The sequence below is a fragment of the Lepidochelys olivacea genome (assembly GCF_965140295.1).
Source record: "Lepidochelys olivacea isolate rLepOli2 genome assembly, chromosome: 20".
In the NCBI taxonomy this organism is placed as follows: domain Eukaryota; kingdom Metazoa; phylum Chordata; order Testudines; family Cheloniidae; genus Lepidochelys; species Lepidochelys olivacea.
In genome coordinates this window covers 4,737,470-4,754,203 of record NC_140430.1, presented here as the reverse complement: position 1 = coordinate 4,754,203, position 16,734 = coordinate 4,737,470, and the positions used below count along the sequence as shown (strand labels likewise).

The following is a 16,734-nucleotide window of genomic DNA, read 5'->3' as shown; positions in this document are numbered from 1 at the left end:
ACACAGGGGCGCGTCATTGCGGCATTCAAGCTTTTTTGATTGGCCTCCAACGTCACAACCAATGTTTCTGGCCCATCACGGGACGAGGGTGATTCTTCGAAGCAGGCTTATGGCATGAATACTCACCATTATGAATCGTCTGCAATGTTCCCTGTTCCCATGCACAGCGTGAGTTAACATAGGCCCGGCTTCAGCAAAGCACTCAGGCACATGCTTAACTCTAAGCAGGCGAACAAGCAAGAAAGAAGCATTGCCTGATGGACAGAACACAGGACTGAGCCGTAGGGCACCTGGGTTTTATTCCTGGCTCACTCACCCTGAGCTGGCCTAGCAAAACAAAGCCCTACAGTCAACTCAGTGGCCTTTCTCTGTTTGCCTGCCAGTGAGTAATGCAATAACTTTTGAATGCCATGGCCAATCAATTCTGAAAGTTCAGGGAGCATGCTAGGCATCAACGGGCAGAACCCTATTGAGTTTGGTGAACACTGGAAAACCCATTTCCGCTGCTGTTTACTCTCCTTGCAGAGAGATGTGTAACAGCCAGGGGACAGATGCTCAGCCAGCAGGGGGAGTCAAAAAGAGGGGAGAGTAAAGGCAGCTTCATTCCTTTCTCCCTCCTTGAGGGGTAGGGGGAGGGAGAGAGAAAGTGAGAGGACCCCAGCTGTCCGTCCGTCCCTTCCAATCTGGAGGGATAGAAAGGTACTTTGGAGGGGGGAGAAAAAAGCAGACACCCAAAGCCCCTGGCATGGAGCAGGAATAATGGGGGACCCTGGCATGGGAGGGAGGGCAGAAGGGTGGTACACAGAACCCCAGGCATGGGGGAGAAGAGGAAATGGGGGTACACAGAGCCCCAGGCATGGGGGTTGAATAGGGGCCCATGGTATGAGGGGCGGGGGAGAGGAAGTACACAAAGCCCCTGGCATAGGAGGTTTAATGGAGGACCCTGGTCTGGGGGGGAAAGGGGCATGGGGGTACACAAAACTCCTAGCATGAGGGAGGTGGGGGTTGCAGGGACTCCCTAAAACAAAGAAGGTTGGGAAGGGGTACTCAGGGAGCTTGTGGGGGAGGAATAGAGGGATGCAAGGAGCCCCGGTGCGTGCACGGAGCTCGGCCAACAGAAGCAACAATGCCCGCATGACCCTCCTGTCTAGACAGACTGCAAGCTCTTTGGGGCTGGGACTCCCTTTCAGCGCAATGGAGCCCTGATCTTAGTCAGCGCCACTAGGGGCTACCATAACACACACGATTCATTTACATAATCAGGAGAGCTTTTCATTTTAAGCACGTTCCATGAACTTCGACGGGACTTAAGAATGTCCTTAAGGCCCAGATTTTTCAAGGTATTTAGAGGCGTCGCCATGCACAGCGTTGCAATGCCTAACTGATTTAGGAGCTTAAGTATCATTGCCAAAAAGGATTTAGACACTTAGAAGCCTCAATCCCGCCAATCATCCACCCTAAATTAGGCATCGCACCGCCGAGCGCGGCCGGCATGCTTTGCTGAACCCAGGCCTTAGTTGCCAGAATGTGTGCAAAATTGCAAAAACTCAAATGAGCGTGCACTGAAAAACCAGTTTGCAGCTTTGGTCCAAATCTGCTGAAGATATTCCCATTGCATTGGCCCCCCAAGGTCTGTCGCTAGATGGACCTGTGACAAATATTAAAATACACGAGAAGAGAAATCACTGCAGAAACTTAACCAAGAACCCAACCAGCCCAATAGCCAGTAAGAGAAGACCGGTAAATGGAGGGTGGCCCAAAAAGACCAGAAAAAATGAATTTTGTACATTCAGAGTTTATATTTTTAAAAGAAAATCAGATGGAAAATCTATACCGCTCAATGACTGTGCGGTAGTAATCTCTCTACCACAAAGAGAACAGAACGCACGCACAGAGAGAGGCTTAATAACACTGAACTGTCATCGATTGCCATGGCCACCTCAGCTTGCTGGTCTGAAGAGAATAAACGCCCACCGAAGCACACCAAAGATCATTGAAAATGTCTGAATGGCTTTAATGGGAATCCAGTTACTTGAATGAAAAAAGTACCAGAGGAGAGTGGTGGGTTTTTTTCCCCCCTTTCTCCGTTTTTTTAAGAGTATTTTCTCCCCGTGTCTGTACATCTTGGCTCATCCCTGAGTCATCTTCACGATCTCCTCCCCCGCCGCCAAAGTCAAGGTCCCTAAATGGGAAAATTAAGCATAGAGAGACGGCCTCATTGGCAAGAGAAGGTAACATCAGCTGTCAGATGCTGAATCATTCCTGCACATAGGAAAACCACACGGGTAGGGCGTGGATTTCTGCCAAGGGCAACTCGTGGGAGGGGCACAAAGAGTCAAGTGACCCTCCCCAGGGTCCAGTGCCCCCAGCAGCCGGCCTGGGGGGGGAGAGGAGGAGTGGGGGAGGGGGCAGAGACAGAAGAGACAGGGACAGATCCTCTCCTGGGATGCTGCCCGGTGCAGTGCAGCAGCTGCCTGTGATAGCACCTGGCTGTGGCTGCAGCAGGCTGCCCCCCAGCCCCGGCTCAGCTTCTTGGGACAGTGGCCGAGCGAGCCGGAGCCCAGCCCCCGCCCCTCCGGTAGGCTCCGAGTTGGCTCCTGTCCCCAGAAGCTGAACCCGGGCAGATCAGGTCTCAGAGAGAACCCCCAAGCTAGCTCTGCATCTACCAAACACACGCTCACACCCATCCAGCTGGCGTACACACGGACATGTGCAGAGGAAGACCGCAGCTCAGTTAACCCAGATCATGCAATCAGTTTACCTCTTCTGCTTGGATTTAGACATTTTCTGTGTTCATGCTGAGAGCTTTCCATACAGTTGTCTTAGGCATTTCATCTGAGATGTTTATCTCTGCAGGATCGTCCCTGCAACAAATATTATAGGTGTTGATGGCCATGATCGCTATCAGCTCCATTCAAGCAAAGCACTTAAGCATGTGCTTATCTTTAAGCAGGTGAGCGTCTGAAGTCAACAAGATTGCCCACATGGTTAAAGTGAAGCATGGGCTTAATGCCTTGCTGGATTATTGACCTTAGCAACCAACCCATACAAGTGCTGAGCATCTACTGGGGGCACCGGGAGTTGCGGGCTCCTAAACCACTGGTGGTGATAAAAACCCTTCTGGACATCATTCTAAATGGGCCGGTGTCAATATGCCAGGATTGCAGCCAGCTGTTCACTGAGAAAGCTTCTGTGCAAAATGTGCGGTCGAGAAAGCAAAAGCTTGTGGTCCGTGTGGCATACTGTTTGCTCACAGCTTCGTTGCCCACTTAGCTAACTTGGGAGTCCCCAACACAAAGGACAAATGGATTGCTTCTTTGGACTGCATTTGTCTGATAGTCCCAGCCTGGGTGCACCAGAGAGAGGGCTGGTCTTGACAGTGTTTGAAACTGCCTCTTAAAACGAGCACGAAGGAATGTCAGTAACACTCCGAAGAAGCAGAGTCTGGAGTTTTTACTCCCATGCAATGAGTTTCCAGTAAGATTAAAAGCAACAGAACAGCATCCAAGTGGTGAAGTGACTGCAACATCCTTTAAAGCAGAGGACCAGGGTGCAGGAGGCATGTCTTGGCTGCTGATGCTGCAAGTGCTGTTCATAACACCTAGGCTGACAGGGCCCAAGGGAGTAGTAGGTAGGATCCACAATAATATTACATCACGCTTTCCATCTGCAGATCTCACAGCACTTGACAAAAGGAGATAATCACCATTCCCCCATTTCCCAGATGGGGAATGGAATCAGTTGACCCAAGGTCAACCAGCAGGCCAATGGCAGAGCCAGGCGTAGAATTCAGGCCTCCCACATCCCAGTTCAGTGCCCTACCCACAAGCTGCACTTCCTCACAAAATTTAAAGGTACCTTAGTTTTCACATCCACCACCAGGTCTTGGCTTCAATGGGTTTTCCCATGAGGAAGGGGTGAGAAACCTCACGTCACTTTCATTTCAGGACATGTCAGCCACTTGATTCTGCCTAACGGGGGTTGCCAACAAGGATCAATGGGAAGTCTGGCTCTTAAGACTCATGAAAAACCCCTTTCACACCCTTAATCGTTCTCCTTATGAATAGAGCTGGTTGGAAAAAAAGTCGGCAAAGCAGGTTTCTGTGGAAAATGCCGTTTCAGCGAACCTGAACTTTTTCGCAAAATCGTATAAATTTGTAGAGGAAAAAAAGGCAGGTTGGAAATGTTGAAATCTCCCATTTTGACATTTTCAGAACACAACGTTGCAATTTTCATTTCAAAAAATTACTTTTTGTTTTGAAATTGACTTTATTTTAGAAACGGTTTTAAAAATAAAAAGGGTCAACATTGAAACAAAATGTGTTGACTGATCCAACACTGTTCTTTTTAAAATTTCACTTCCCCAGTTTGGCATTTTGTCCCAATTAGGGCTGAAAAAAATGTGAAATCTTGAAATTTTCGTAAGATGGAAAATCTGTTTTCCAACCAACTCTATTTTATTAACACATCTGATCTCACGAGCGGTTATGAGGGAGGGGAGTGGAATCAGTTCGCGTTAGGAACAACACACCGCAGATGTCTGGAGATTTCTCTCTGCACACTCGATCTGCCTGGGGAGTGCTAAGCCGTGTAACGGCCTTTGTATTTATTGGAATATGAAGGACATTTAAATATGTGGCATTAGAAGAAAGTCAACTTTTCTTTTTTTTTTTTTTGGTGTTTGGATTATAATGACTAGGGCTTGGATGTTCAAAGTGCCCAAATCTCATTGAAATTCAACTCCCTTAGCCTGCTGTGAAAATGCCAGCCTAGATCACGAATGCTTAGAAAAGCCTGGATTGACGGAAATACAGCACATCCATGAAGATACCAGTGGAGCAAAGAATGTGACAACAAAATATTCCTGCTGTGGGATTTCCTTAGTGAATTGTACCTGGTATTGTTATTTCGTCCTGGAACAGTCATATATTTTGTTTTCCCCAATGATAACTGCATTACATTTGCTTCAGCAGCTTCCATCATTTTCTGAGACTCCTGTTTTAAAAAAAACAAAACAAGTTCTCTCTCTGTTGGGCAAGAAATTAAGGGTCTCACTCGCTTAATTCTGCAGGCCAGAGTCCAGATGAAGTAGAACCGTGAGAGCAAAAGGTGTTGGATCTTCTGCTCCAGGCACAAGTGGGTTTTTTTGACCTTGCCTTCTCTGACATAAATAAAGAGCAACATGTAAATTAAAAAAAAACAACCCTACCCAAACAAAACACTCCACGGAACACACAGGATGAGAGAATGAACCACATGTGAGCAGATGTTAGCCACATCACTTCATGCACGACTGGAAGGCATTGAGATACTACAGTGATATGTGTGATATAAGAACCCGTATAGTATAGTACAGTGATACTCAGACTGAGACTCAGGAGCCACAAGTGGCTCTTCAATGTGTCTCCCGTGGCTCTTTGCAGCACATGATATTAAAACACTGCATGATTTAACTATTATACAGTCTAAGTTATTCAGGAATCAGGGTCCTTTTGCTATGTTATTAACCAATTGTACTTGGTCAGTCATTTTGCTGATTATATATATATATATATATATATAAATTCACACTACTGTGGCTCTTCTGGGTAATGTAGATCATTAATTTGGTTCCTGAACCCCTGAGGTCTGGATATAACTGGTACAGTATATAGTATATAGTTCTGGCCCACCTGGTGTGTTGTATAGCCCACAAAACATTTCAACTTCAATGCAACTGCATTTTCCAAAGGAAAACTGTTCCGTTGAAAATTACCAGCCCTAACCATCCTGCTTCCAAATACATTACATTGCTCTTTATTTTTGGTCCTCCAGCCAGGTTTCAATCTATAAACAAAGGGTTTACTGGCAAGTAGAAGTGTTATGAGTTCATAGGCACTGTCTAGTCTGGGACACTCAATGGATATTACCTCTTCTTCCTTGGCTTTATTTTTGGCATCATCCAGTTTTTTCTTCTTGCTTTCTGGCATGAGATCATCGAGCCAGCTGAGCTCCCGCTTCGAGAAACAGAAATCCATGACTTGTCGGACAAAGACCAGAGCTAAGACCTACATGGATACAGATGAACAGCTAATCAGTTCAAGCCAATTTTCATATTAGAGTTCACCAGTGAAGTCCATTTGGGAATAAATGGGTCAAATGGACCAAGTCAATGATGGTTTCACTCAATTTTCAGATTCAGAACATCTTTTGTTTTCAGGTATGCCTCAATCAACATTCTAAAACTTTCTGAAAACACAGTGGGCCTGATCCTCATGTACGGTGAGGCCCCTTAACAGTGCTCAGGTGACGCACAGGGGCCTTGACTTCATTAAGAAAAGGTGTGTTTTTAAAACGTGATAAAATCCTAGTGTAGACAAGGCAAACTATCATTTTAGCAGGCATTAGCTGGTCGAGTTCAAGCCTGGACTCCGGCTCTGGGTTGTCCTCAATCAGCTAACTACAACTGCCTCGTCTACACAGGGATTTTGACATGGTTAGTTCACATGTGTTAAAAATACATCTTTTTCCTAGTTTGGACATGGCCCCAGAAGCAGGCCCAATCCCTGTCCAGTTAACCTAGCAAGCGTAACAAAAATGCTGCCCCAGCTCATTCCGAATGGCAGGCTTCAATGAGACTGCTCATATGAGTAAGGGATATAGACAAGGCCTTTAGGGATCTCTTCTCGTTTGCACCATGCAAAAGAGTCTGAATAGGGAATTATATTGACACTCATTTTACTTTGGCATTGGAGGCCGTAGGGGAAATGAGACTCAGTAAGACCCTTACTAATTCTTGAACAAAACCACTAATCACACCCTAAAGCAGATGGCTGGTGTCTATCGATACAAACCATCCAGCTAGTAAAGAGCAAGAGCTTTACCATCATGGGAAAGACAATGGCAGCAGGAGAAGCTTTGATGGCCCAGAGTAAAACGAGGCACGTCAGCTGGATCACGGTGAAGAGATGTACTTTTCGCAAGGGGACGTGCCGTAAGTAGATAAAGTCGGGCTGGTGTTTTGCTGGCATTCCAAACAGCTTCAGGCGATCAAAGAACTGAAAAGACCACATACAGAAGAAGTTCTGATTGCACAGGATTTCAAATGCTGGCCGAGATTTGCATTTAGTAGTTTAAGTTATTAACAGGAAGAGAAATAAAAGAGTCTCCTTTAAAATAACAATCTAGTGGGATGTTGAAAATTACCATATGCAAACCGGCGTGAGTCTTTGTCCTCCCCCCAGTGGCTAGATCATGTGTAGAGATTTGTGATTCTACTACTGCCTGTAAGCTAATGGACCAGGTCCTTTAGCTCAAGGAGTAATAACACCACCATATAACTCTTATACAACACTTTCCAACAGTAGATTTCAGAACACTTTACAAATGGGGAAACGGAAGCACAGGGTGGGCAATGACTTGCCTAACATCATCCAGAAGGCCAGCGCCGGGAATAGAACCTAGGTCTTGGGAATCCTAATTCAGTGCACCATCCATTGCCATGCTATCTAGCACACAGCCTTGCGCTACAAAATTACACACCTGAATCCCTCCGAGTGAAGAAACGCCCATATAAAGGAACACACCATAAAGCACAGGCATCGGGATAAACTGTAAAGAGAACGTAAGTATTAAAGATAAACCTGTATACAGTAAATAATAGCCATATAAGGCTCGCCTATCATTAAGGCTGACATTTTTCATGCTTCAGCTCTGTATCAGAATGACTTTTTGGGGGAAAGTTACATCAAAAACGGTTTGGTCGTTTCCGAGAACGAGGTTAGAGGAAAGTAGGTCATTTTGCCAGTGTTCAAATGTACTTATCTCAATGCTGCTGCATTCTGTGACAGTAAAGAAAAGCCATCCCCCTAGTTCACTGTGACTACATATAAGGCTAGCATGCTTCATCTCAGCCCACAGGTGACGTTTTGGGGTGAAAACTTGTAAGACAGTCTGTGCAGCCGCTATTGAATGGTTAGCCTTTACGAAAGCAGTGCATGCTGGGAATCACAGTCAATTGTAACTGGAAGACCAGCAGCTGGATGTGGTACTGGTCTAAATAAGCTTGATTTCATCCAGTTTTAAAAGCTAAGAAGGGATGAGCCTGGCCCTGGCTGGAAGAAAACAGGAGTTTATGGCACATGCTCATGTGCTCCAGGATGATGGCCTAGATGTGACCCGAGTCCAGACTCTGCCTCCATGTCTCCCTTCAGTTTTAAATCAGTTCCACAGACGGAAATCCATCCAGGCAGGCTTTCCCCCTCCTCAGCACTCTGGGTCTTACGGCTTGCACACGGATCCCCATCATCGACACATGCAAATGGTAGAGCTCCTGTGTGCAAAACCAACAGCCAGGCACATGGGGCTTTTGCACGTAAATTCACATGCACATGTGGTGTGGGCATGAAAAACACATGCACGGAAATATACACGCACAGAGGGCTCATTTTGACAATCTGGCTGTAGGGGTCTGCCACTTTATCCATTAACCCTCTTTAAGGGCATGTCCTCACCGCATAAAACTGTGTGTTCTTAACTCAGGTTAGCTCAGTCACATGAAAATAGCAGGGAAGACACAGCAACTTGGATTTTAACTCAGGTTAGCAGCTCAAGATAAAGTCCATGGGGAGACTGAGGTTGAACACAAGTTGCTAACGTGAATTAACGGCTGAGTAGACATGTCTTCACTGCTGTTTTAACCAGGGTTAGCTAACCTGAATTAAGAACATACCTTTTTTTTTCAGTGAAGAGATACTCTAAGACGGAAGCCAGTTCGGAGGAAGCGAGTACAGCGAGCTGCCACCTCTTATGGTAATGCCCCTTGTAATATTTCTTGTCACATTATCCGTGGAAATAGGAACATGGGAGTTGCCAGACTGGATCAGACCTGAGGTCCATCTAATCAGTACCAGATGCACCAGAGGAAGTGCAAGAAACCAGCAATAGGCAAATGTGGGATAATCTGCCCTCCCATGAAGTCTCACCTTAATACTGAATAGAATCATAGAATATCAGGGTTGGAAGGGACCTCAGGAGATCATCTAGTCCAACCCCCTGCTGAAAGCAGGACCAACCAATCCCCAATTTTTGCCCCAGATCCCTAAATGCCCCCCTCAAGGATTGAACTCACAACCCTGGGTTTAGCAGGCCAATGCTCAAACCACTGAGCTATCCCTCCCAGTTAGAGATTGGCTTAAACCCTGCAGCACAAGAGTCTCTGTCTCTTTTTTTCCCTTGCATTATCTGTTATAACTATGGATATTATTGTTATCCACATAAATGTCCAATCCCTCTTTGAATCTTATTACGTTCTTGGCCTCGGGGACATCATGTGGCAGTGAGTTCCACAGTACAATCACAAACAAAATATTTCTCCATATATTTATTGTCCCGATGAACTTTGGGTACTTTGTGTCCTGTTACCTTTAACACAGCAGTCATGAAGACGGAACAGCCCATAAGCACAAAGATCATGAGGCCAGTGACTCTTTGCTCTCGTATCCCGAGAAATTTCGGTTGTTCTCCTGGAGCTGAGCAGCCAGACTCTAGTTTAAGGCTGTTCACATGGGTGATGGATAGAACAGTTGCAGCAACAAACCAGGGCAGCCCCATCACGGAGCACACACCAAGCATTATTGCTACCATCAGAAGGTCCAAGTGGTAGCCACATCCTTTCTGCAAGAAAACAGAATCCAGTGAGACAAGACACAAGCTTTATCCAAGGGGATGATCTTTGAAAACAGACTCATGGGTTGAAATCCTGGTTCACATTAATGGCAGTTTTGCCATTGACTTCAATAGAGCCAGGATTTCACCCACAGATATTAAGGCCAGAAGTGATTGTTATGATTAGCTAGTCTAATCATAACAAAGGCCATTCACAGAATTTCACTCAGTTATTCCATATCTTGAGGTTGAGCTGGAGCACATATTTCAGAAACACAAACTAAACCTTGATGTACGATGCACAAGTTATGTTTTTTAATTAAATGCCATGTAACGATCTGAAAAACACCAATATTACTATAAGAAATAAAGAAGCGCTGAGTTATTTGTGTTCATAAGAATCCTTTCAGAAACAGAGAATTCATCATTTTTATCCAGAAACATTCCAGCAGGAAGATTTTCTGCTTTAATAAAGCACCTTGGAAAACTAACATCCTTCAAGTCTATAATTGTCCAGTCATGTAGAAATTAACTTTGAAGTAGAGTTTGGTGGCGAAACATTTTAATTCCTTTTCTTGTAAAAAAATCGATAAAAATGAAAAACACTCAAGTTTGTTGACATTTTTCTTGAAAAACTGTCCAAAAAAATCTCTTTAGCTTTTGGAAACTGAAAACCAACCAAAAAAAATTAGCTTTTTTAAATATGAAAACCTGGAAATTATCAACATAACCAGATTTTTTTGGCAGAAATTTTCATTTAATCAGAAAGCTATTTTTCATCAGAAAAATTTCGACTGGTTTTATTTTTAAGTAACTAAGAGGAAGTTATAATATGAGTTACTTTGTGGTGTGTCAGACTAATTAATTCCTGTCAGAGATAGTAATACAAACCTCTCCTCGATATTTTAGTTTTAGGCTAATTTACCTGTTAGGAAGATTACCTGCCGAATTCTCTGTTGCTCTGCTCCTTGTGTAGTCATTTAGGGCCTAATCCAGGAAAGCATCGTTATTTAGGACAGCAATTAAGCAACTGCTTAAAGTTAAGCATGTGCTTAAGTCAGGGCCTTGCAAAGTGAGTGCAAAGCTGACGTAAACTGCTACCATTCCGATGTGGAAGCATGTCACGCTCACTTTGCACAGGGGTAAATGACACAAGGTTCAGAGTAATGGAGAATCAGGTCTCTTCATCCACTCCTCAAACACTGTTACCTTGAGTTTATGCTCCTTTCTGTTTATGATAACAGCAGTGATTTGCTGGTCCATGAATATCAAGATGGTGCAGAGAAGAGCTGGGATGAGAGCTGCTAACACCGTCCACCAGGGATTGGGTCCTATCGGGCTAATAATCCACCCACGGTCATCTCTTGTCGGCTACAGCAAAATACACACAGCATAATAAAAGCCATTTATTGAAGCAACTGTACCATCCATTCTCAGTCATTTTTCTATCTATGTACTTATCCAGCTCCCAGCTCCAGAGTACCTAAGGGCCTCACAGTCTTGAATGTCTTTATCCCCACAATACCCCTGCAAGTAGGGCAGTGCTATTGTCCCCATCTTACAGATGGGGAACATGTTACTAAAGAGAACATTTTCAAAAGCTTCTAAAGGATTTAGGAGCCTATGGCCCATTTTTTTCAAAGTAATTTATGCAAAGTAATTTAGCCCATTGATTTAGGCTCCTAAGGCCCAGATCCTCGAAGGTATGCCTTACTCTCATTGATTTCAATGGCAGTTAAGTGACTAAATATCTTTAAGGATCTAAGTGCCTAAGTCACCTCTAAAAACAGAACATCCCCAAGCCACTGGAGTGCTTTTGAAAATTCCACCCTGAGAGTTGAAGAGGCTTTCCAAGGTCACCCAGGGATTCAGTGACCATATCAGGACAGAGCTCAGATCTCCTAAGTCCCACTCCTCCCTGATCCAACCACTAGATCCCACCGCTAGGAACTGTACCCAGGAATCCTGTCTCTCAGTTGCCCCTGCTTTAATCACTAATCCATACACCCCATCCAGAAACGGGAATAGAACCCAGGAGTCCTGAGTTCTAGTCTGCCATCCTCCATCCACTAAACCTTGCTGCCTTTCACAACATACAGCTCGTTTTAAAATGTCATTACAAATGTGGATTGTTCAGTGAAACCAAATCTGTTACACCATTTGATTACCTTGAAGACACTGGGCACTTGTAGCTTTGGTGATGGGACTCCAATTAACAAATCAAAAGTCACCATAGTGACGATAGTTAAGAAAACAGCAAAGTCACTTATCATGGCTCGTACCTGGTATGAGAAATTAAAGAAGCAGTTGGCATTAGTAAGGCTGCGAGTTTGTCATGGAGGTCACGGAAATCACGGATTCCGTGACTTTCTTGAACCTCCGTGACTTCTGCAGAGGCCGGTGCAGCTGGCCTAGGCTGGCTGCTGCTGGGGCAGTCTCAGACAACCCCCCACCCCAGCAGCAGCAGGTGTTTGGGTGCATGTGGGAGGGGACTAAGGGTTGGGGCAGGGGAGGGGGTAAGGGCTCTGGGTAGCACTTACCTTGGGGGGCTCCTCAGAAGTGGCGACATGTCCCTCCCTCAGCTCCTAGCTCCACGTGCCGCCTCTGCCCGCAGGCACCGCCCCCGCAGCTCCCATTGGCTGTGGTGCCTGGCCAATGGGAGCTGCGGAGCCGGCGCTAGGGGCAGCACGTAGAGCTAGGAACTGAGGGAAGGACATGTCACCACTTCCGGGGAGCTGCGAGGAGCTGGGTAGGGAGCCTGCCAGCCCCGCCAACCCCCGCCCAGCTCCAGTGGGGGTCCCGGGCTGCTGTCCCCTGAGCACCCGCAGTGCCCCCCAGACCACCCGCCCAGGCACCTGCGGCACCCCCAGGACACACCCCCATGACCACCCGCAGCACCCGCCAGGCCGCCCTCCCACGAGCACCCGCAGTGCCCCTGGGCCATCCCCCACTAAGATTGTCAGCAGTATACAGTACACGTCATGGACAGGTCACGGGCCGTGAATTTTTGTTTACTGCCCGTGATCTGTTCATGACTTTTACTAAAAATACCCATGACTAAAATGTAGCCTTAGGCATTAGTAAACTGTCAAAACAAAGCAACAGACAGTACAGTCAAAGGCAAATGATCTTCCCATTGAAATTCTTTCCCTTTTTATTGTTAAACGTAATGTTAATTTTTAGCAAACACCCAGATTCAAGCATACTTTTTAATACATGATTCTACCATTCAGAATTGTTTTTAAATCCCCAGATTCTTCCCTTTAGGAACACATCAATACCCACAGTCAATTCCAATAGTCCTATTACTTTATCCATATTACTGCAGTCTCAATTTAGCAATATTGGTGTTAGTCCAAATTCTTCAGATGCCTTGGAGTGCATGCAATGAGGTTTGTGGGCACTGGCTAGATCTCACTGGACAAGGATCATTCTAAATATATCACATATATACCCTGATGTGCCAGAATCATGCCATGACATCTGCTTCAATACATGGAGAATTTGGTGATATTTCCACTACAGCTGTTTGAAAAACGTTTTTTTTCTCCCCCAGGAAAAATGTTGATTGTCAGACAAAATATTTCAGGCAAAACTCAAAATATTTCCATTTGGAAATACTACCATGATGCTGCATGGGAGATGTAGTCCAAGTGCCTCAAGCTCTCATTCCCCTCTATAGTCTGGGCTCCCAGCTCAAACTACATCTCCCAGGATGCACTCTGATCATCCCTCTTGTAAGGGGAGGCAGTGTAGCACAGGAGTCCCTGGCCATGGTGCATCATGGGTGATGTAGTCTACCTGGGAAACCCAGACCATAGTGGAGGATCGGGACATGAGATCAATGAACTATAGTTCTCATGAGGGACCATGGCAAAATTTATGACCAGTCCTAATTTTCTCACAGCCTTGGAATTTATATCAATATACACTAACGAGAGCTACCATGAAATACTGGTCTTTCAGGAAAGAGAGGGGTGGCAGTTAGCCACCATCTTCTACCTACTCTTGTCGGGAAATAGTGGCTGGTTTTAAACATCTTCAGTGCGCCAGACATGATGAAGGTGGTGAAGAAGAGAATGCAAGACCAGAAGAGGACATCTGGTGTGTAGGGGCCATGGTGCCCACAGGCAGGTCCAGTAAATTCACCACGCATTTTCCGACATTCCTGGAGAAACAAGTAATCAAGACACCACCATAAACAGACACAATGCCCATGATACACCACAAATGTCATGTGACATCTCAATAAACGGGCTCTTTAAAGGCCTTAGTATCTGCATAGTCTAAAGACAGCATTCAGAACTAAATCCTGCAATTCTTACATAGGCCAAACTCCCACTGACTATGATGTGCCTTTGGCTGACAGCATGTAGCTTTAATATGCATTAGGTAGCAACATGTAGGAATGATCAGAAGGGCTGTAATGATTTATGGATATTAACACCCTCTTGTTACAAGTGTTGGCCGCTAACTTTTTTCATTCAGAGATTTGAAGCCTTGAAGGGAGAGTTAGATCATCTAGTAAGACCTCTGATCCCCTAACTCTGAACTTGACGGGAGTAAACTATTATTTACTTAAAGTCTCCATCCTGCAAACACTTAACAGATGAGAGTCATCTCTCGGGGTCACGTTTTCAAAAGCGTTCATCGCTCTACGGTTCCTGTCATGACACGAAGGGCCAGATTTTCAAAACAGCTCAGCACCCAATCTGCTGACTAGAGCTGGTCAGAAAATGGATTTTCTGTCCCTGTGAAACATTTTGGAATGTTGAGAAAAAAGGAAAAAAAAAAAAAAGGTTCCAAACCATGACAAAAAGCCAAAAATTTTAAAATTTTTCGCAAAATGAGATTCTTAAAAAAAATTATTTTGTGGGGGTCATTCGAAACGTTCAATAAATCTGAAAGGTTTTGTTTCGATTCTGAGCACTTTTAAAAATGTATTTTTATTTTTTATACAAAATAAAGTAGGTTTCAAAATGAAAAATAAATTTGAAACAAACAAAAATAAAAACTTTTGTTCCAAATATATAAAACCGGGGACATTTCAATGTGTTCTGTTTTTTTCCTTTACTTTTTTTCGAAGTGAAATTTTACTGCAAATATAATTTCACAGAAAATGTAAGTTGCATCAAAGTGGAATTTTCAGATAGAAACCTGTTTGGACAAAATTTTTGGGACCAGCTGTAGTGTCTACCTCTTTTGACAATCTCTTCCTAATCATTGGCATGCTTATGCCTTAAGTCACTTATTAACCTTGGGTAACCAAGAACTCATCTAGCATGACATCCGATGAAGTGAGCTGTAGCTCACGAAAGCTTATGCTCTAATAAATTTGTAGGTGCCACAAGTACTCCTGTTCTTTTCACCTGAATCGTTGCACTAATGACCTAATTTGTGCAAACAGTGCTGTTTACTAATGGAAAAACAGTAATGGAAATGTAATGGAAAAACATCTGAGAGCATTACAGTCCTGCCAAAGTGCATGTGATCTTAATAGAGTGGAAACGACACCGGCTTTATTTAAAAACTACCCCCTCAAAAAAAAATGCAATAATGTTTTACATCACAAATTGCTAGCAGAATATGGGCTATATTGGGGTTGCCCTGTAGCGTGCGCTAGAGTGCTGAAAGGGCAGAGAGAGCTCACGCACAAAGCGGCTGCAATCTGTCACCTAATGGGTCAAGGAAATTGTGGGGAGGCAAAGAGACACAACATTGCTCCAGGTCTCACGGGAAGCTAGCTAGGAATCGTCCCCTGCTAGCAGCAGCAGGCTACCGAGCCAACACTAGAGGAAACACAGGCTATATAGCTACAGAACAGGTGCAGTCCCTGCTGCTCCTGAGCATGGGGCACTGTTGCCAAGTCTTATGATGTTATTGCAAGTCTTGTGATTTTTTTTTTGCTCATGGTTTTTCAGGGGACTGGACTCATGAGGCATTATGCCTGCCCAGGGCAGTCATACTCTTCAGATTTGCTTGCTCAGGCAGGGCTCCTCCAACCTCCCCTCTCAGCTCTGACCGGGCTCACAGAGTCAAATCCTCATAGGTGCGGGCTTAGACATTACCAGTAAAATACATTTAAACTGGCAGCTACCAATGGAGATGCCTACTCGCTGCACAATGGCTATCGAACAAGCATGGGGTAAGTTAGGGTGCAGTAAGGAGGGAATAGGCAGCAGGTTTAAAACAAACAAAAGGAAGTATTACTTTACACAACGCATAGTCAACCTGTGGAACTCACTGCCAGGGGATGTTGTGTTGTGAATGTTGTGTTGCCATCATGTCTAACAAGACTAATCAATTGAGGTGGGCTAGTGTCAGCAGAAGAAAAAAATCTTTTGTAGTGATAATCAGGATGGCCCATTTCAAACAGTTGACAAGAAGGTTAATTGATTAGTCTCATTACAGTTGGTAATGGCAACACCCATTTGTTCACGTTCTCTGTGTATATATATATATATATATATATATATATATATATCTTCCTACTGTATTTTCCACTGCATGCATCCGATGAAGTGGGTTTTAGCCCACGAAAGCTTATGCCCAAATAAATGTTAGTCTCTAAGCTACCACAAGGACTCCTCATTCTTTTTGCTGATACAGACTAACACGGTTACCACTCTGAAACCTCTCACAGAAAAAGGAAGAATTCAGGGCAGGTGAGAGAGGGATGGAAAGGAGGGTTAAGTCAATGATAATGATGGAAGGAGAAGTGAGTTCTCATGGAAAAACCCACATGAAGTGATCAGAAGATTTTGGGAAAAGACCTCTATGTTCCACACAGGGTCCCCGATTCCAATAAAGGACTTAAACACACACCTAGTTTTAAGCAGTTCCCCATCTCACATGCTTAAAGAAAGCGATATGCTTAAGCACATTACTGAATCCGAGTCCCAGGCTTGGAGTAATGAGGCCCCAAATCAGGAAAGCACTTACGCACGTTCTTAACTTTAAGCGTGCACTTATGTCCCATTGACTTCAATAAGACGTAAGCGTGGACTTAGTGCCGAGCACAGGATTGCTTTCCTGAACAGAGATGCTTTCCTAAATCAAGGGCATAGGCAGGCTGCATTTACTGCTTGG

At 44.6% G+C, this 16,734-nt stretch overlaps 1 protein-coding gene across 2 annotated transcripts in view; it reads right to left on the bottom strand.

The window, feature by feature from the left end:
• Positions 1-1,990: 1,990 nt before the first annotated feature.
• The window catches only part of SLC4A8 (solute carrier family 4 member 8), a 69,481-nt gene continuing 54,737 nt past the window's right edge, over positions 1,991-16,734 (bottom strand). The window contains exons 16-26 of one of the 2 annotated variants that reach the window (XR_014709139.1): positions 13,652-13,813; positions 11,814-11,927; positions 10,855-11,016; positions 9,403-9,654; positions 7,522-7,590; positions 6,864-7,037; positions 5,910-6,047; positions 4,895-4,995; positions 3,859-3,971; positions 2,762-2,864; positions 1,991-2,182 (exon numbers count right to left, since the gene is read on the bottom strand). Coding sequence is in view for 1 of the 2 variants with exons in the window: in XM_084610751.1 (XP_084466877.1) it covers positions 2,777-2,864; positions 4,895-4,995; positions 5,910-6,047; positions 6,864-7,037; positions 7,522-7,590; positions 9,403-9,654; positions 10,855-11,016; positions 11,814-11,927; positions 13,652-13,813 (1,260 nt within the window). In the remaining variant the exon portion in view is untranslated. The remainder of the gene's footprint in view (positions 2,183-2,761; positions 2,865-3,858; positions 3,972-4,894; positions 4,996-5,909; positions 6,048-6,863; positions 7,038-7,521; positions 7,591-9,402; positions 9,655-10,854; positions 11,017-11,813; positions 11,928-13,651; positions 13,814-16,734) is intronic. The other variant, XM_084610751.1, reaches the window with a different exon arrangement.